The 20,973-nt window shown below is 45.2% G+C and overlaps 2 protein-coding genes across 2 annotated transcripts; both read right to left on the bottom strand.

Moving 5' to 3' along the window:
• Positions 1 to 106: 106 nt before the first annotated feature.
• LOC125772373 (ethanolamine kinase) lies at positions 107 to 4,395 on the bottom strand. Its single transcript, XM_049444066.1, has 4 exons — positions 3,267 to 4,395; positions 1,503 to 1,936; positions 977 to 1,429; positions 107 to 907 (listed from the first exon to the last, which is right to left on the bottom strand). The coding sequence occupies exons 1-4, from the start codon at positions 3,417 to 3,419 to the stop codon at positions 835 to 837; spliced, it is 1,113 nt and encodes a 370-aa protein (XP_049300023.1). The 5' UTR covers positions 3,420 to 4,395; the 3' UTR covers positions 107 to 834.
• Positions 4,396 to 6,218: 1,823 nt separating this feature from the next.
• Positions 6,219 to 14,761, bottom strand: LOC125771390 (branched-chain-amino-acid aminotransferase, cytosolic). The gene is made up of 8 exons (XM_049442001.1): positions 14,432 to 14,761; positions 13,645 to 13,759; positions 10,110 to 10,334; positions 9,283 to 9,492; positions 8,988 to 9,218; positions 8,599 to 8,902; positions 8,375 to 8,529; positions 6,219 to 8,286 (listed from the first exon to the last, which is right to left on the bottom strand). The coding sequence occupies exons 2-8, from the start codon at positions 13,660 to 13,662 to the stop codon at positions 8,098 to 8,100; spliced, it is 1,332 nt and encodes a 443-aa protein (XP_049297958.1). The 5' UTR covers positions 13,663 to 13,759; positions 14,432 to 14,761; the 3' UTR covers positions 6,219 to 8,097.
• Between the last annotated feature and the right edge of the window lie 6,212 nt (positions 14,762 to 20,973).

Raw genomic sequence — 20,973 nt, 5'->3', positions numbered from 1 at the left:
TTTAATACAAGCCTCCGTATAAAAGCTCCAGATGGTTTCCTTTACATCTGACAATGGGATGCTGTAACGGATGTGTTTTATAATAAAACCAATGTATGTCTCTAAGTTAGTTTTAATTATCTTATTTATTGCTTCTTATGCACGTAGTAAAAACAAAGAACAAGATCCATTGAACACACCTATCCACGTTGTAGGTTTGCTTGTGTTTTTTGGTTTTATATTTTTTCCCCTTGATACGGCACCGACGACTTGGAATGAATCAGCCAGCATATGGTCCTGCGCTTAATGGCGCATTCTGCTCTTTGGGGAGTTATGTAATGAGTCTTTTTTTAAATCTTCCATTTCGTACTAGTAGCACCATTAGATTAGTTTGCCTATATAGCCCCTGTATCCTCTAGCACAGGGGTCTCCAAACTACGCCCCCCGCGGAGAGATACCGAGATTGGCCCTCAGCTGTGGCTATTCTACTCAAAGCGGCCCGCCAGCTAAATAGTTTGGAGGCCTCTGCTCTAGCAATTGAGTATCCGAGTGAGAATGCAAACAACAAACTTTCTAAAAATTAAAACGAACAACGTTAAATGATAAAAGCAATGCGCCATTGTTGAGCGTTGAAAAGGTAGTAAGTGGTCGCAACCCGTAGGCTAGGTAGTGAGTCTAACTGGAAGTGGAAATGGTTGCATGGCGGAGGAACATGACGGACGAGATGACCCGAACCTATCTAAGGACAGCCTGCTGTCTCTGTTATGTTCGGTTGTGTGCAGTAATGTCGACACGTTCTTTCCAGGATCCCCAACGATGGTAAAAGAAGACAACCATATCCAACACGTTGTTGGTTTAGTTGGTGAAGCGAAGCGCTAAGAACTCCTCTTTTCGTCGACGATACTCGAGGAAGCGTGCAGCACCGAACCTGCGAAGTGAGTAGTAGAATGTGATGGTATATACGATACGAATAGATAAGTCGCAGGTTGGAACTTACTGTATGAAATCAAAGTCGATGGTTGAGTGTTCCGCCTGTATGAGGGCCCATATCGCCCAGAGGAAATGTGAGGCTAATGCGTATTGGTTCACCTGTACATACAGCCGCTGTACGGCACTGTCTGTTACCGGCACCGACTCACCGAGATACTCCTCAAGGTATACACGCAACCAGCGTAGTTGAAATTGATGCGTTGGATAACGCCCATAGTCAATGTCGTCGATGCCGGCGAACTCAGTAAAATGGTTACCAATGTCAAACGCTTGATGGTTCGGTGCGGCATACTCGTAATCGATGAAGGTGACACGCGATCGTGCCTCGTCGTAGATCACGTTCCCCAACAGTAGATCATTATGGCAAAAGACGACCGGACTGTCCGTGGTGAGTAACCGTGCGTACAGTGCATCAAACTCATCCCGCAATTCCGCGACACTGGGAAATACCTGCCAGACGCTGCAAAAGAAGTGTTTTGAGGTGGAAGGTGTAGGTACAGCTAAGTTCCGAAACATATGGGTAGTGGTCTTACCGTTCATTTTTCACCGTGTCACTGAAGCAGTTAGGAACGAGCCTTAGGAACTGGTCCAGTTTTGCCGGAAGCGCAGCTTCATTACCGGCGGATGGATCGTCTGGCCGCACCTTGTGCATTTGGGCCATCCGCCGGGCAACCAGTGGCCATACGGCATCGGAATGACACGTATCAGGTGTTAGCGTTACACCCGGTACATACTCGTACGCGAGCCCATTGGCAAAGGTAGCGTATAGGGCAGGTGCGTAACCGTAACGATGCAACAGCTGAATGTTTTCCGTCTCCTTACGCCGATCGATTAGCAGATCCGTCTTGTTACCATACACCCGGATCAGTACGACATCCTCAGGTTCGGGCGTACCTTGACTATCATCGCTTTCGTCTGGTTGCTTGAAACATCCGACCAACTTGTTCGTGATGCCATCGGTGAAGAGCTGCAACAACAAGAAGAAGACATCAGTTAGTTACCATCTCGAGACAGCGAGATCATGAAGGAATAAAGCCGTTTCATTTCAATTCAATTCAATTCTCCCCCCTCTACAGGAAACCCTCAATAAAGCGTAGTGATACTACAAAATGCTTATCAGGAGGAGGTTCTACTTGAGCATATTAAGGTTCATTATCATCATTTATTATCATTATTAGACGGGTCAGCTGGAAATGATGGATGTGAGCTGTGTCCACTATCACCAGCAGCATCAATATGGCAGACCTTCTATTCTTCCTCTGTATCTGCATTAAATTGGGTTTAGCATACGAATATATGCACTGTGTAGACTGACGATAAGCGTACCAGTCTTCGTATGGGGGACGGGGTTTATACAGACAAACAGGTAAACGTGCCGAGACAGTACTTTACCAGCCCGACACGTACAGGTGATAAGCTAATGCTAGTTTAATGACTCATTAGTCTGCAAGCGTCTGCTAGATGAAGTAATAATGACGCTACTAATGATGTTGAAGCTGAGCGTACTACCGTATGTACATTCCACAGTGCATTTGAAGCTTAGGAATGTGTCTTCTTCTTCTTCTACTATTAAGCGAGAAAGGATGTATCCTCCTATGTTAATTTAGACTTTTGTCTTAATTCCCATAATCAGAGGCTTACTTTCTCTGTAAAGACGTCGACTAACTAGAGTCATATGTCTGCTTATTTCTTGGAACCGATAGGGTTTTTCAGTAAGCTTTCCGAGAAGTCCCGGCTGTTCACCTTTACATATACACCATGATGGTTTGTGTAGTCGCGCTATGCGCATTTAGCCAAAACGGCCTCTATAAGCTATAGCTGATAGATTTCGGGGAAATCCCCTTTTAGATATCACTATGTGTTGTCACTTGGACTAGTCCGACTTGGATTGGTGGTCGAGCGTGTTACCACTTCAAGAGTAGGAACACAACTCCTAGGAATGTGTCAGAACAAGTACACATTATGCCTGTTGCAGATGACGACGAAGTTCCGAAACATTTGTCAACAGGAGTCATCACCTGACGTGTCTTTATTGGTTTGTTTGCCATACAAATTCACACATTATCGTGGTATCGTGTGGTGGAAGTGGTATTGTTCGCAATCGGTTTGTATTTAGCAACATCTCGAACTATCTCTGTGAGGTTGAGAGAAAAAAAAACCCCGATGTTTAGACGTTGTGGTGGGTTCTGCCGGGCTGATTTTTTAGCAAAAGAGCAAGGTCTTATAAAAGCCTAAAATGAGCATAAATCGTACACGCAGCTTGGGTGTTTTTTGGTGAGCCATACGTCTTCACTGACCTTAAATCGCACGTTGTCGCGTTGCCAGTCCGGTCTGATAACCTTCAGTATCTCGGTGGCTCCTTCGACAACCGCCTGCTCCCTGACGACCAGTGACAGCTGTTGGACGTCCGTCCGTACACCGTTGGTGCAGTCCTCCGTTCGCTCCAACATTCTTAGTTGGGAACTGGTCTTATTCGGAACAGGCCTCTCTCACTCTCTCGCTCTTGCTAACTCCTTTTTTTCCTCTCTCGAATACACAATCTCGCCCGTTTGGCACGTTGTGCAATTGACACTTAGCTCTCCAGCACGGTGTGTAGCTCTCTGTTTAATTCGCACCAAGGAGTTGTTGCGCCTGCTCAGTTACACGGAGATCCTTCAAAATCGATGCACCGTACAGTAGCGAACTGGGGCGAAGGGTTTTCTGCGTTATTTTGGCACCGCATCCAGAATAAGACCGGGTGTGTTTTTTGGGATGTTGCTTCTGATTTTCTGAAGTAAATCACACCAAGATAGACGAAGATGCGTTCTCACAGTCTGGACGTTGCTTGTAGATTTGGTTGATCGTGTGTTCGTTCGGTGTATCCTTTCTTCGTCCTTTAGCTGAGTTTTAAAACACAAACAAAAAACAACACTCGTTTGACAGCTGCAGCACAACACAACAACAACAAAATCGTAACAGAAAAGACGAATAGTACACCCCAACAACTACTTGATTAATTGTACGGTAGATCTTTTCTCTCGTCACGCCTCAGTTCGTACTGCAGTTTGTGCAAGTTGCGTATGTTTTTGTTTCTTCTGTCTGTTCTTCTACCTGTTCGCACAACACAACGGAGCGCTTTTTTGCACGGAGCGTTTTTTTGTTGTTGTACAATACGAGAGGATTGCGCGCGTCGGGCAGCAATCACGGTGTAGGGCAGCACGTAGACTAAGCACGGCACAACCGACCGCAACCAACATGCCAGTCGCACTCGAAGGCCTGTGTACCCCCCCTTCCCATCTGTCTGCCAAACCCACCCCGAGCAGCCTTCCATTTAGCACGCACACACATGTTGGCGGTGGTGGTTGAGTGCGTGCGCGTGATGTTGATATGGCTCCGCTGCTGCTGTGGTGTAGTGCTGCTGGCCATCATATCAACCGTTCGGATTTCGATCACACTGTCAGGTTGGGGGGGCTGTTTTTAGAAAACGGAGAGGAAATGTGTACCCTGAGAGTAGCCTGGACACATGGTACCCAGCATGCTCACGCGCGACTGCATTGTCCTCTCTCTTTCTCTCTCTTTCTCTCTTTCTGGTTTGTATTGCAATATTCAGTCATCATATTAGAGTAATATAAAAAAATTAAAAATTTATTCCCAACTTAAAATAAAATTAAAAAAAAATAAAATTTTCCTTTTACAGTTTCATATAACCATAATAGTATATTTTATATAATAAAAAAATCCCAAATTATGGTAAAGTTTATGGAAAACCCTTTTTCCAAACCTTTCTTTGCTCAATCGGTTCTTTCTTTAAGCGCTGGAAACTTTATATATTTCTCCCTTTCCCGCGGTAATAAATCAAACGTTTGGATTGCTTGAGAGAAAGAGACGCCATTGCTGCGTGATTGGTAATGTGCCATAATTGTAACCATTAGGCTGCAAGTACACGAGTGCAATGAAGCATTAAAAAAAGGAATTTATTTTATTGATTTTTATTATTGCCCAAAAAATGGATTCTTTTGTGTGTTTTAATTATAATTAAACAACATCAAAACTAACTGCAACCAATGAAAATAAAATGGTGTTAGGGATTTGCTTCAAAACCCCATAAATTATGGGAACGAATCTCAACTTCTTCTTCTTCTTCTTGGCTTAACGACCTTACACAGGTCACGCCGGCCATTTCTGGCTTACTAGACTTATTTTACCACGTAGCCGGATAGTCAGTCCTTGCTACGGGGGGACGGTCCGGATGGGATTTGAACCCGGTCCGGCCGTGTGGACTGGCGCCGTTTTATCACATGCACCACCGAGCCGCCCCTATCGAATCTCAACTGGAGTGGTCTAATCAGGCGTGCAGACTTTCCGAAATTAACATTAATTAAAGGCAATTAAAGACAAAAAAGAAAACATTTTGATGCGTGGCGCACTAATTCCAAAACTTCCAGATCTTTCTCACAGATCTTTTTCATCAATCAAATTCAATGCCCAGTGTGTTATGCGCGAATAGGACGACATTGTGTTACCGTTAAAGGTGCGAAATTTAACGCAAAACAATAAGCCGCTTGTCTTGACAGGTTGCTCTTATTGCGCGTTATCAACAAACAGCCATTGTAAGCGCAAAAAAATGCCATCAAAATGGAACAGTTCATTCCTCAGATCGTTATTCAAATTTTAATACTCTGTTGTGCACTGGGCTACAAGTTGTCAACCTGAATTGAAGCGGAAGGGCACGGCTTGATAAGCGGTGCCCAAGCAGTGGTCTGATAGTGACCATTAAAGGGTAATTTTGCTCTACATCTCCGGTCAAGCGAAAACAGTGCTGTTGTCAGGAGCGGTAATCGTAACCGATCTTGATAGAGCCGGCACGCTGATAGGGACGGTATGCGGGTATGATTTAACATGATTGAGCGTCCGTCAAGTAGAATTCAATTAGGTAAATACTGGTGGATGCTGCAACCGTTTACGAGCCCACTTATCTAACTATGGAACTGGGACCGTGCTGAGGTGTGCTTGGTGGGGAGCAGAGTAAGGCACCTTAGCGAGAAACGCCATTTTCTTTTTTTAATTTTTTTTTTGAAAAAAGTTTTTTTTGTACTATTTACAAACCCATCGAAAAACACACAAACACGCATTTCATTCAAAAGGAGCTACATTTGCGTGATCTACAGTAGCGCCATCTCTTGGCCGATCCAAGACGGGAACCAACGTACACCGCAGAACCTTACAAATGTTCGGATAGAGAGAAAAAAGATGGTTGCTTTCACACTAGATTTAGCGGGTACATAACACAATGAATTTATTTATCGTTTTTTTCTGTTCACTTTAAAACGCTACGTTCAGTGGTTTATGACACTTGCGTTGTAAAACACTAGACGCTAATTATATGGAATATTCTTATGCTTGCGGTATTATTCGGCTGCTATCCGTCCCGGGCCCACAAACGGTGAAATTTGGGACGTTGGAAAGGATAGTCTCTATTGCCGCCCGGTGTCGCACGTTCGTTTCCGGTTCACCTGTCAAGAGTGAGCACAGACAAAGAAAAACAACAGGAAACAATGCTTCTATCCGGTAAACCAGCGAGCTAGTAGCTCTTTTTCGCTATATTTACAAAAGAGCCAACTATTCGGGGAAATGCACTTTTCTTCTTCCTTTGTACGACAAATTTCTTTTCTAAATAAAGAAAAATAAAATCTGTTTACTACTACGGCTAGAGGGCGTAGCGGGAAATAACTAAGACGAATTTTTCTTCTTCTTAAATTAAAAAAAAAAACAAATACCTAAGAAAAGGCCCTATCACAAGAGAAAACCATACATCCCGGTCGCTATGGCCGGAGCAATGTGTTTGGGGGGTGAGTTTTTTTTTTGAGGGGGTAACGATCGTAAAAATCGCCCCATAACACCCTGAAGGTATATAACGTACAGGTGAGGCGCAAAAAAAAAAATAAAATAAAAGCACACACGCCATGTATTACAGTGCCTATGGCACGTACAATACGGCTGTGTGCTTAAGTGTTGAGTCACTTGAACGGATTGTGAGCTGCTCTCCATTGAGAAACTTTCTCTATCTGTGTGTGTGCCTTTTTTGGATGTTTAGGTGCTTTGTACGCGTTGGGCCCCCCCGCTTTTTACTGTCTTCTAGTGAAATGCACAGCCCGACAGAACGATCACTGCGCACTAGACCCGATGCTGATATTTGAACTGTTTAGGATAGTTTTGCACACAGCACGCAGCTACATATATAAATACAAGGAATAGAGAACCCTACCTTACAGTACTAGTAAATGCACGTTTGCAGCAGCATCTCCTTTCGTTATTTTTTTTTTGGCTACCTTCCGTAAGCAATAAGATGGTGCATTCGTTCACCATGGTACACTAGCGCCATTTTGTGATTGTCACAAAATATGTTGTGACTCACAAAATTTAAAAAAAATACGTTACAAAAGCAAAAAAAAAATAATAATCAAACGCAGTGCAACGGAACTGCTGGCACAACATCATGCTGCCTTCACGGGAGCGCCCCTGGGGTGGGGGGGGGAGAGTTTTGGTGGTACACCTGGTTTGTGTACACCTTGGCGCTTACTAATGGCGTACTATTGCTAATTATCTATTCTAATCGATCGTGTATCCTACCAATCTGAGCAAGGATTGAGCTCTCTCTTTCTTTCTCCCTCTCTCTCTCTCTCTCTCTTTCTCTCTCGCTCTCTTCTTCTCTCTCTCAAACACACACACATTACTATCACAAGTAATTTTGCAGACATCGAATCCAACAAATGGAGACCTGGTTTGGTTTTTGGAGTTTGGACAAACTGTTGGAAAAGGATTATTGGAAAGCTACTGCTACTAATCAGAGTGGATTCTAATGAAATCCTCTAAGAGATGGTGGGAAAATTATATATGTATGTGTGGGTATGCCCTACGAGAGAGACTTAGCAAAGTAAATCTACTGCAAAAAATATAGTTATGTACAGAGAGGATGTTGTTGTAGTGTAGCAGCAGAATGGAATGTTTCGAGCTTTAGCGCATAGAAGTAGAAACGGGAAGGATTGGGACGGGAAAATAGGACTGGATACACTGCTGCTGCTATACTACTGGCTGAGCTTGGTTTTGCGACGGAGTACAACTCATAATGCACACGGCAGCAAAGACACCTCAGTCTATAACGTAGGCCCACGGATGTTCCAGCTTGCCGTACTGGATATCGGTGAGCGTGTTGTACAGCCGCCGGTACACCGGATTGTCGTGGCTTTCCGTTGGCACGAAGATGTCTTCGCCCATGTACGAGATTTGCTCGATCGGGCTAATGACGGCTGCCGTACCAGCGCCAAACATTTCCAATAGCTATGATGTGAAAAAAGCAAAAAGAAATATAAAATTTAACATTTTATCAACTCACACGGTTGTAAGCCAAAAGGGGGGAGGTACTTACCCGTCCTTCCTTGGAGAGCTTCTTGATTTCGGGCATGGTGAACTTACGTTCGCAGACCGAAAATTCACCCCACTGGTGGCAGAGACGGATGATGGAGTCGCGCGTGATACCGGGCAGAATGAGACCGTTCAGTGGAGGTGTTATCAGTTCGCGCTCTGTTGGTAGTAAAACAACGCGTGATATAAGTAGATAATGAGCATGAAACTATCAATAGGCGCACATACCTCCGTTCTCCTTCATGTACAGCATGAAGATGTTCATGACGCCCACTTCCGTCAGCTGGTGATCATCACCGTACAGCCATAGTACCTGATGGCAACCGTTACGCAATGCTTCCTGCTGGACGTGGATCGTCGGTCCGTAGTTGGAACCAACCTTACGGTCACCGACACCACCGGGCCAGGCACGCGTATATTTCGGCTCGGCGTACAGCTTTAAACCTTTGGCGCCCGGCTTAAAGTATGGTCCGACAGGTGAAAGGATGGTGTAAAGTAGGGCAGAATCGGACGATGCAACGCCTAGCGTTGGCTGTGGAAAGGCAAAGGTACAAGATATAGTACACAGCAGAACTCCCCATCCTCCCCTTGGAATCTGCGTCGAAATGGACACGTACCTCAATGCCGATCAGTGTTGGGCGGATGTAAAGGCTGGCAGATTCGGTATGCGGTACCCACTCTGAATCGATCATAACCAATCGGGCCATCGCTTTGATCAGCTCCTCACCCTCGAACGTGGGCAAACCGGAGCGGTAGGCGGTAGCATTCATGCGCGCCATATTCATTTCCGGTCGGAATAGACGAATCTTCCCATCATATCCACGGTACGCCTTCATGCCTTCGAATAGCTGTAACGTTGGAAACGATCAATATTGAAGACCCGTACTGGTGAGTAGCGCTTGCATCTCTTACCTCAATAGCGTAGTGGAATACTTTAGCTGCCGGGTGTAGGTTAAGGTTTTCCATGGGGGTTATTTCGGGCTTCTGCCAACCTCCTAGTCTGCGGTGATACGGCACCTTGAGCATGTGATCGGTGAAGTACTTCCCGAATGCCAGATCGTCAACGTCCGGTTTCGGGTTAAGCTGATGGGGCGCCGCCAGACGAACACCGAGATCGGAATACTGCAATGAGGTGAGGTGAAGAAGAAATTAAGAACATTGAAGTCATACTAGGACACAAGCGCGGGCAGTGTCCTGAACAACAGGGGTCTCCAAACTAAGGCCCGCGGGCCGTAGATACCGAAATTGGTCCTCAGCTGTGGCTATTCAACTCAAAGCGACTCGCCCTCTAAAAAGTTTGGAGGCACCTGCTGCACAATATCGTATCCAATTTCTTAAGGGATATTGCTACGATGCAACTAGACCGTATGCAAATAGTACGTTTCGCTAGTTTCGCAATGTTTGTAAATCGTGCATAAACCCGGGAGACATTCAATCCCGTCTCCCAGTCGTCGGCACACACATATACGACCCGGGGTCAAGTTCAGGGTGCGGTTCGTACAACAGTCCCGTATCGTGATTTGCATACCGAACGCCACTCTTCGGAATTTCATTGACCCCTTTTCGAGGTGACCCCTAGCCGGGGAAACGACCAACCGGGGATTGCCCCGTTTTCTGCGACGCAATCAATCCCCCGGTGCGGTTGTTGTGCGCATGATGCCGCAACACCAACCCATCCAAGCGGCGGGAACCTGCTGATGCAAGACCGTACCCGCACCGCATCATGCTTGACACCGTACCTTGAACTGTTCTCCCACGTCGGCTCCATGCTCGATCGTCATCGGGAACGGTGCCGCTAGCGGTGGCACCTCGGCAATCTTGGGGAAATTGTCATCTTCCTCCACGCGCAGCTGAGCCTGCTGCTGCGTACCACCGTGACCGCTGCATGCACGCACTGGACCACCCTGTACAAGCAGCTGCTGGATTAGCTTGTGCTGGTTCTGGAACACGTAACGGACAAGATTCTGCAAGGAGAAGAGAAAAGCAAAGCGTACGGATTAGAGGGACATCAGCAACAAGCTCATTCACAATTTAACGCCTGCGGGGGCGGCAATCCGCATTACAATGGAGCTATATTAGCTGCGTAGATTTGGTGAGACAACTTTATCACATTAGGCAGGGTAGCACCGAAAACGGAATAGATGGTTGACAAAAAAAAACAGCAACATCACGTAGTTTGCCCTCGTTAGTGTGCTCACGTTATCTGTTCTGGTAACGCAGTAAATGTTTTAACTGCGGCATCGGCCGCAAATTTTAAGCTTATCATCATCTGATTGGGTGGTTTTTCCAGAGTACAAATTGCACTCAGTGAAGAAAGGGGAAAAGAGGTGAGGACTCCGCTCTAAAAAAAAATCAGCCTATGGTCACTTCTTTTCCTTTTTTCTGACATTATTCCGATAAAGCGGAAGCACTAAGTAATGAGGACACAAATATTAGGAGTTGAAAATTATATGGACGTCAATAGTGAGTTGTAACAAAGAGTTTTTTATTCCCTCATCGTACCTTCCGAGATCTGGACAGTTTTAGTCCTCTCTGTTTGGGTGTTGTTCTTTGCAAAATTGCCCAAATGGTCCGTACTTACTGCAAACAACTTCACTTGTGCAAATAACATGATCCGATTGCGTTACAGGCGTGCCTTTTGTATCGACCATGCCTCCTTTCCCCCCAATGTATAATACACACATTCGCATGTTGATTAATTGAGCAGCGAAAACAAGCAAACAACGAAAAAGCAAAACAAAAAAAGAACGAACAACCGCCTGCAAAATCGGTATACTTATTCCGCGTTTGGCGCATATCAGTAAGGCAGATAAGGCAGCAACACACCGCTGTACGAAGTGAGAGCGCTTATCAATCATTATTATTTTGCCACGGTTGCACGAAACGGTGTTTACCTTGCCGATGCGCTATAATCATTTGTTGTACATACAATTCCGATCGTTAAAGAGAGCGGACCTGTTCGATGGGGGAACGGGATGCTTGCTTGGTTGGAAAACGGTTGGAGGACGCCACCGAGGATCGCCTGGCCGATGGGTGAGAACACTTCGTCCCGGTTGCCAAGGGAATCGCGTGATAATGGAGCATGATGAAATCATAATCGGCAGTTGATTGAAAGATGCCGATGTCATGCGCTTGGTCGCGGGCATCACCGTGATAACGGTCAGGACCAGGCGTTACTCTTCGCCTAGTCGTCCTGATGAAGTTAACTGAGCTCTGTTGTTGTTGAGCCTGCCTGACGTGTGCACTGTTGTTGTTGTGTGACGTCGTGATGGACCAAACCCTTTTTTTGTGACCTCGTTATCAAAAGAAAGCAAATATCCAATATTCTGAAGAACTCGGCAGACATGCGATTTACGCTGGAGCTATGGACAAGGTCACCAGTGTGTAGCACGCAGATAAGGTTTTTGAAACGTTGGACGTACCGGTAACAAAGAACCCATCATGACAGCACCGAACTGAACTGCAGTAGAACTCAAGATGGCCTCAATATTGCATACGTTGGCCTGAATTCTGGCACGGCAGAAGCAGGATAGAGAGCGTTCTTCCGCTTTGATTGATGCGTCTGCTGGCTAGGCGTCCGCCGGGACAGGCCTCCAGAGTTGATCTGTAGGAGCTGGACGGTGTGTGATGTTTGATTGTTGACAGGAGTAGCGCTTCCGTTTACGGCGCAAACTAACAGGTTCATGCACTCGAACGCGTGTTACCAGGCACGCTAATTAAGGCCAGCAAAAAGGGGGGTGGGTTTTGAAGCCACAGCGGTATATAATAGTATACCGAGTAGCACCACCACCTGACATGACGGGCAAGTGGAACGAGTGAGCGAATGATCGCGAATTAAATTGCCTTCCACCGTCCCTTACAGAAATGGTCGCATTCGGTGAACAGCAGGTTGTTGAAGAACGAGAGAGAGAGAGAGAGAGAGAGGGAGAGAAGGCAGGGGATGTGATAAAAGGAGTGAACTGCTAAGTGTAGCACCCCTTAGCATGTGGGAGTTGACCATGGTGTACGGAATTGCTGGCAAAAGCAAAACAACTCTACCGGTTCGGCCGAATGGACTCGCGTTGGACTCGTCTGGAGGTCAAACCACTGGCGGGGACGGTGGACCAAGAACCCGGTGTCAGCAATTACAAATGCGAAGGTCTTACCCAGGTCTCCGGCGTACTACAGATGGTGGCAAAACGTACAGCACCCTGCCACGGTGGGTTTTTGTACAAATAGATCAATTTGCCCATTTCGCCGTCATTGCCCTTGGGCACGTACGGTACAGTACAGCATAAGGTCTATCCATTATGCAAAACATTCTCCACAGTGCTGCTGGATCACATCAGCATGGCGTTGCATTTGCACGTGTAGCACCAGTCCATGTGGGTTCTCTATTAGCTCAATCTAACTGATTCACAACAATACGGCCTTCACGACGTACGATGAACTCTTCCTGTATGTCACTGCATCACGATTGACGTAGTGAAACTGGCTGGGCGTACTAACACGCCGTGCCAGGACGGTGCAGCGTCCTTCAACCATTCGAAGGACTACCGGCAGTTTTTTTCCGCATTCGGCATGAAATGGAGATGAGGACAGAGGGGAAGAGAGAGAGAAGAAGGAGAAAAAATAGTCCGGTTTCTTGAAAGCAACAGGATCGCCGTATCGGTTCCGAGTTCTTCCTTTTTATGGCATTGCAAGTGACATTCAGCAAGATAACAACTTCCAATGCCACTTCTCCGAGTCTCAAAGACTCCCGACACGGAAGACTGCTCCGATCTTCGCTTGATCACACGCAAAAAGTGAAACCTGTCCTGTGCGGTCGAGCCCCCCGTCGTAGTCGATGTGGTAGCGAACACCGACTGCAATCTCACAATCGCCACCAAGAAATTTTCGGCGACAGATTCGGTCTCGAATTTTCGAGCTACATCTCGTCACCGTTCTCCAATACCCACGCACACATGGATGGTGGTGCGAGCCAAAAACAAAAGGCAACCAAAAAAAAAACAACAAAGTTGTTCAAACAGACTGCTGAACGAGTTGTGGCACACAGAACATTGCGATGACTTGGCGCGTTTATCTTGTTGTCGTGTCTCGTGGAGGGAACGAATTCGTTTTCTTTTTATTGGTTTAATAAACCAATATTCGCCGCACACATGTTTATCGTCCATATTCTACTATTCATGCAGAAATACGCACACAGACACACACACGCATGTTCACTTGAGATGATTGTTGCTGTACTTAAGCTGGTAGGAATGTTGTGTTGCATCTTCGTAACTAAGTGCTCACCTTGCTTCGCAGGACCATCTCGATAGTGTGTTGTTAATATCTGCACGCACTGTTGAGGATGAAGCGCACTTCTGGTGGACGCTGGATGTCGATCCTGTAACCTTAAACGAAAGCTGGAACGGGTTGAGATGATGATGAGATGAAGTTCAAAAGAAACAAAGACACATACACACTCAAAGCAAATCGCACTCTAATAGACACAAACACACCAGTGGACACATACAAGTTGCGGCACAGTACACAAACTAAAGCTCACAACAACAAAAAAATAACCATGCACGAATTTCACTGCCGATCGTACCGATCGTACCACGTACTGGGAAGCTACACATCTGTCACGAAAAATTCTATCCTGCCCTGCTGGCGACCTGCATGCTGGTACACGCTTGGAGCTCACTTTCCCTTTCCTTCTCATTTAACTCAACAAGAAACATCCGAATATTACAGCGGGTGCCGGAAAGGGACGGATGATGGTTTTGATAAAAGACATTTTGACAGTTGGGCCAAATTTTGACAGCTACTACTACAACAGCAAACTTGTGTAAATGCAAGAATTCGATATGGGACCTTTTACTCATAAACAAGGCTTCATAATGATTACACTAGTCGGAATGTTAACCTTAATTTGTCTATTACACGTTCCACGAAATGATTGTTGTTTTGAGTGAATTTGGTTCTATCGTTCCTATCCTGGTTCTGTTTCCTTTGTAGCTTTCCATGGCATTGAATCGGTACTTTGCTTTTGTTTTACGTACATTAGGCATCCTTTTGCAGTATTTTTCGTACCTTTTTTTTCTCTTACTTTGTAGCGCTTTTTTTTAGAATTAGTATACACTAGGAAGATTCTTTGCAGATTATTGACTGTGTTTCTGCTTTCTTTAACGCTTCTTTATGGGCGCACACACACACACTCGTAAGACACTCAGTGGTTACTCAAAAAAAAAAACCAAGACGTAGACGTTTGCCTTTTAAATCGGGCGTTGTTTGCTTGCTGAGTTTCCGTTTCCGTTCAGGGAGGACTCGCTGGCTAGCGCGTGGTGTGTTTTAAAAAGGGGGAGCTTGTGCTGTGCACTCCTGAAGAAGCTATTCGACACTGACGGGCCTTCGCGCTTGTCGCGGGAATAAAAAGTGTCCGACTTCTCGGGCTCCTCGGCTGATCTCCTTCTGCGCTCTACTCCGCGCGCATTTCGCGCAACCCCTCTTCCTCCCTCCAACCCCCCCCCCCCCCGCCAATTTCACCCACTTCCCCACAAAACCCCCTCGAACCGGTCGACCCTTCGGCGACGTTACTGGGCAACAGGCGCGTAATCATCGTTTGCCACCACCATCGACCACCACTACCACCACGATGGTATTGGGTGCAAAACGGGTGGCTACCTCGATGCCGGCAGTGTTTCTGCACGATCGAACGATCGATTGGATTTGATAGCGGGGGGGCACCGGACAGGAAGCGGTGTGGTGTAGTTTGACGCATGTAACGATGCGGAAAGGGAGAAGGGAATAATGGGTACGGGATGAGGGGCGGAGGGTGTGTTTCGCGTTCGGACTTTTTGTTGTCGTTGTTGTTGTTCGTCTCTCGATAAAGCGAACTTTAAAACGGAACAGTCCGAAAGGAATAAACCGAAAGATAAGGCAGAAAGGAAGGGAGAGAGAATGAGAGAGAGAGAGCGAGAAAGAGATAATGAGGGAACGCGTACAAAATTCTGCTGGAGTTTGCAACTTTTGGCAGTGGCTGTACCTGTGTGTGTGTGTGTCTGTATTGTGTCCGGTGTGCATAAGGGGTCAGCCCCCCATTATCGCAAAACACGCTGGTGGACGCTGGTCGTTTTGCGGGTGCGTAAACGGGATGGTGATACGCGCGCCGCGGGGACACAGTTCTTGGTTGTCTTCGCGTCTTCCGCAACCCGAAGCACCATCGGGTAGCGCGACGCTAAACCGAACGTTAGTGCGTAGTACGAAGCGTGGTGTGCGTGTGCGGTTCGGCAAGATATTTTCGGCAAAAAAAAAACATATTTGCCAAAAAAAACAACCTCCAACCAGCTCCGGTTAAGCGAGTATATGTTTGGAGCACGCACACATGGGCCAGGATCGCTGATAACACGTCGCACACTGGAGCCGGTCGGACGATCGCTGTCCATATACGTGTGTGAATTATTATTTTTTTTTCGGTTTGTTTTAATTAAAAGATATTGTACGTATTAGCAATTTGTGTTTTTTTTCCTTCCTCACATGTAACAATCCGAACCGCAATCTAAAACGCCGTCCAATTTGAGTGACGTACTTGGAAGGGAGCCATGTTTACGACGCGTTTGATGACGCGGTTTCAGAAGAGTTTCCATCAATCAATTTCTTTTTTTTGTAGAGCAGGGAAATGATATTGCACATTTGTCACCTAGATGTTTGTGTGTTTTTTTTCTAAATGTTTTTATTCGGCTCCGCAGGTTTTGATACATAAAGTTTGTGTCCTTTGTACAAGAATATCAGCGTTACTATTTAAGTGTTACTATGTAAGCGTTACTTACTAAGCTTTACTTACTTACTTGTTACTTACGTTACTTACTTGTTATTTACGTTACATACGTTACTCACTTACTTACTTAGGTTACGTTACTTACTTTTAAGCGTTTACTAAGAAGTAAAACCATTTTTGCGTAACCGGAAATGCGTGTATCGATACGGTTCTCAATTAAAAGCGCACTCGTTGTGGTTTTCGGAACTGTTTTATCAAACGATAAACATTCTACCCATGTTTAGCTATCTGCTCCATTGTGCTAGTATCTATGGTGTGACGTGCGATCGCCACGTATGACAAGTGTTGCAATTTGGTAACGGTCCCCTCCCCTTCACTACCATCAATGACCATCAAACGACCGAAACGGTAGCAAACAACAGTGAATCTGAAACTCGTAAACAACAGCATCACAACATTGTTGCGCCAAGTGGGATAAATTGAGTTGTTGATCGAGCTTCTAGATTTCCCCTCTAATTAGACCTCACGCTATACACGGGACGGTGTAGCATAACAACAAACAAAAATACCTCCCACCATTCGGATATCGTTACCAAGGTGCACAGAGGATATGTACGAGAGTGGGAGTTTGCTAAATTTCCCTTTCGTTTGACATGTAACGCACTGCGACACACATGCTGCAGGATGTTTGTCCACCAAACTATTTGCAAGTTACCTGGTCTGTTGTGGGTATTTTATTTATATTTATTTGTCTTTTGTTTTTCCTTTCAACTGTTGTGCTCTTTATTAAAGTATCGTTTCGTTTTGTAACTATTTTTATTGTTTGTTAGTTCGCGATTGTTCGCTAACTGGATGTATCTAAATGGTATTTATTTTTAGCGCCTTTAACAACAGGGTCTGTGTTTATTTTGTCAATATATTTCCACTTCTATTTGTGTGTGTGTGTGGTCTTATACCATCACTTCCATTATTTAAAAAATAAGCATACCAATGTGTCTTTAGGTGACAGCCAGTAATTCGTTTCACAATGGCATGCAAATTGATATGAAAATTCGAGGGTGTGTCGGATCGCTTTTTTTCGCGCGAAGTAAACATTGTTTGGTCAACATGTATGTATAAAATCCACAGCAAACAAAAAAGGGTGTTTGATCAGTACGTACGCCTGGTATGGAATCGCGCATTTTGATCTGCAATCAAAACAAGAATAATCAATGTCAGATTAGTTTTCTTTATTTGTTAATTTGTATCTACTTAGATAAACAAAAAGAACACACAGACACGCACTCGGAAAACCAGATGAAATGAAGCTTTTTCAAAAAACGTAACGCTATGTAACGCTTCATTTTCTCAATTGACTCATTACCCCGCGCGTGCAACGGTTCGATATTGGTGTTTGTTTACTGAAACAGTATGAAGTATTCTCCGTATTGATTGGCAGGCAATTTCCTATTGTAATCGTCATAACAAAAATTCCCAATATAGTGCAATTGTTTCGTCATCAATAGTGAAGCCAGTGCACGAGCGCGCCCGTATTGTACGAAGTAAACAACCGTACGGGGGACACAAACAGCATGTAAATAGCGCGCAGTAACGCTCTGCAGCGTTACGCAGCACCTCGTGCTAAACCCGTGTGGATGGGTGCGTTGCAGACAGCGCCACCGACATCAGGCGTGTGCGGATGTACCGATTAGTGTCCGCTGACGTAATTATCTATGGGTGATGAACTTTGTTTGTCATTATTGTTTATTGAATTTGATTTAGTTCCGTTTCGGACACACTTTTTTTGAGCAGTATTTTATTAAAGGGATTCCTTTTATTGAGAAATGCGAGCAAATAATAGAAACAAACCGACTCAGACACATGCAGATTTTAAGGACAGTTCAACACCGTTACCGACCTTCAGATTGTGCCGTTTGTCTAGTGTTTACCATTTTTGCAAATTTCCGTGCCCATACACCGAATCTTAGTTAGCCAATCTGGACGCACAATAAACCCGCTTAATGTAAATGGCATTGAACGGTAGTTGTTGCGCTGTGTTTTGCACAACTAGCGCGCGCTCTAGCGCAAAACATCGTGACGCGCAGCATCCTTCGCATCCAGTGCGCACACACGCGCGCACTGCCATGACGCACCGTATGGTGCGATGACTGTTGGAAAGCAACAGGAGCAAACAAACCGAGCTTGACGGAAAGCAACAAAACACCAAACACCACCATGCACACCGTCACTACATGGACATGGACAACGGCAAGCCGAACGTAAAAAAAAAACGGTAGCGACAGCTTCCTTTTTGCCAGCTGGAAATATTTCTAGGATGATCCAAAAACCCGTTGCCGCGGAGGTCATCCTGATGTAACCTACGGAATTTTCGCACGTACAGAAATCTAACCACTTGCTCGCCTTGAATCCGGTACCAGCGGTTGCCCAGATGCAACAAACAAACAAACCGCTGGAAATCGAATCGGATCGATTCGGTTCGGATCCGATTGCACACACGTTTCTGTTCCGCGTGTCTATCGTCCCGCGCCCGTGATGCATCTAGTACACTTGCTTGTCGTTAACGTCCGTACGGAATGGAAACGTTACGGTTGATGGGTAGAAAAAAAACAGAGCAACCCGCCCCAGGTCGCCATTAATATCAACAGTCAAGCTCGTATCACTTCCTTCCTTATTACCATGCCAAGATCACACCTCTGCGAACGAGGTTGGGAGGTTGCTAAAACAACGTTGATACCAGTTTGTGGGCACCGTTAGTGCAAGTACAAGTGTCCCGGAAATAAGATGTTTATCATGGTCAAACTTTTCGAACGGCATGCATCGTTTCATGAGGTTTGTAACGCGGAGTATGGACAGCATATTGTCTCCAAATCTCTCTAATGGACATTAGAATTCCCCGGATAGGTAGAATTCTTCAAGCGAAATAGTCTTCAAATGGTGATCTGCTTCAGAACACACAAGAATTCCTGAGTTTAAGTTTACTGGACATAAGAATTCTCCGGAGGGTTAGAATTCTTCAAGCGAAATAGTCTTCAGATTTGTGATCTGCTTCAGAACAAAGAATTCATTCAAGAATTCCTGAGTTTAAGTTTACTGGACATAAGAATTCTCCGGAGGGTTAGAATTCTTCAAGCGAAATAGTCTTCAGATTTGTGATCTGCTTCAGAACAAAGAATTCATTCAAGAATTCCTGAGTTTAAGTTTACTGGACATAAGGATTCACCGGAGGGTTAGAATTCTTCAAGCGAAATAGTCTTCAAATGGTGATCTGCTTCAGAACATTCAAGAATTCCTGAGTTTAAGTTTACTGGACATAAGATTTCACCGGAGGGTTAGAATTCTTCAAGCGAAATAGTCTTCAGATTTGTGATCTGCTTTAGAACAAAGAATTCATTCAAGAATTCCTGAGTTTAAGTTTACTGGACATAAGAATTCATCGGACCGTTGGAGTTCTTCAAACAAACTAATCTTCAAATCCGAGATCTGGCTCTATAAATAGAATACCCACAAGTGCTCCTGAGCTTAAGAGTGACGTTTTCAGCTTGCGCTGCCAAACTTTGGAATTCTCTGTACATTGGAGTACCCCAAAAACAAAATAGTCTCCAAAACAGTGATTTGCATTTCTATAAATAGAATGCTTCAAAGCTCACCAAATCTATTACAAGCATGGTCGTTGACACTGGAAACCAGTTCCCCATCCCGGACCAAAAATGATACAGGATGATGAAAGCGGTGCAGATTAAGCGTAATCCAAGCGACGTGTTAGAAGCAGCAACAACAACCGAAATAAATAAAACATATCACTAAAGCCTGAGCCCTGATGTTTTGATTATTTACTTTCTTTTGCGCGACCCCTAAAGGCAGGATCACTGGCAAGGTGCCTCGATAAGGTTATGGAACGATCATCGCCCATCATGGCCGACGATGCCTCGACGAACACAACCAACAAACAAAAAAACACCAAAAAAGAATAAAGCTCGTACATTTATTGTGCATAACAAAAAAAAAAGGTAAAATTTTGCCACATAAATTGGTTTGGTGAAGGGGCCCGTCTCTGTTGCCACATTGCACACGTCACACGTCTGAATGAGGCCCTGACCAGAATCAGCTAGCGTGTGTATGTGTTTGTGTGCGAGAGTCAAACACTGAATTGTGTGCCGTTCGGGAACTGCGACTCCTCCAGAGATTGTGCTGCGGCCAGAGTTGGGACGTGTGAGTGTGTGTGAGTGTTGTTTGAGCAGACCCCAAAATTCGCTTACCCTTTCTACTCCCCCTCCACCCCATTATTCGCCCACTTTCTATCACTCTTGTTCATTCGCATTCCAACTTCCTCCTTCTTCCGCACACCCCTTCCCTTTCCCACCGCTTATATAATTTCGGGTAGGATCAGTTGAAATTGCGTCTTACTTTTTTATATCGAAAGGTATACAAGCCGACGCGGTGTTGCGGAGGTGGTAGAATGGAGGGAAAGCGTATATAAGCGCCGACAAAAAAAACCACCCCTCAACGCCCTCACAACCCCCTCTACTCCTTTGTCTAGCATGGCTCCAACGTTTGTTAAAAGAAGGAAAATAAAAATTCTCTTCTTCAGACACAGCATGGTCCGCGCCGTCTTGCAGCTTCCATTCCCTTTACTGCCCGACCAGCTACAATTTGGTTAGTTCCATCACGAATCCGTTTCACGTTTCGTTTCGCACCCAACAGAGGGCGTATTGTGCGAGTTCGTACGGGTGGGCCAGTATTATCTCCAACAAAAAAATAACTGTTTTATATGCCATTTTGCCGAATGGTTCGGTTTTTTCTTTCGTTTTACGAACGTTAATAAATGTTCTTTTTAATGTTAATAAAATAGCAATATGGCG

This window comes from Anopheles funestus, chromosome X (genome assembly GCF_943734845.2).
Source record: "Anopheles funestus chromosome X, idAnoFuneDA-416_04, whole genome shotgun sequence".
NCBI lineage: Eukaryota > Metazoa > Arthropoda > Insecta > Diptera > Culicidae > Anopheles > Anopheles funestus.
The sequence above is the reverse complement of the archived record's forward strand: the minus strand, read 5'-3'. Positions and strand labels throughout refer to the sequence as shown.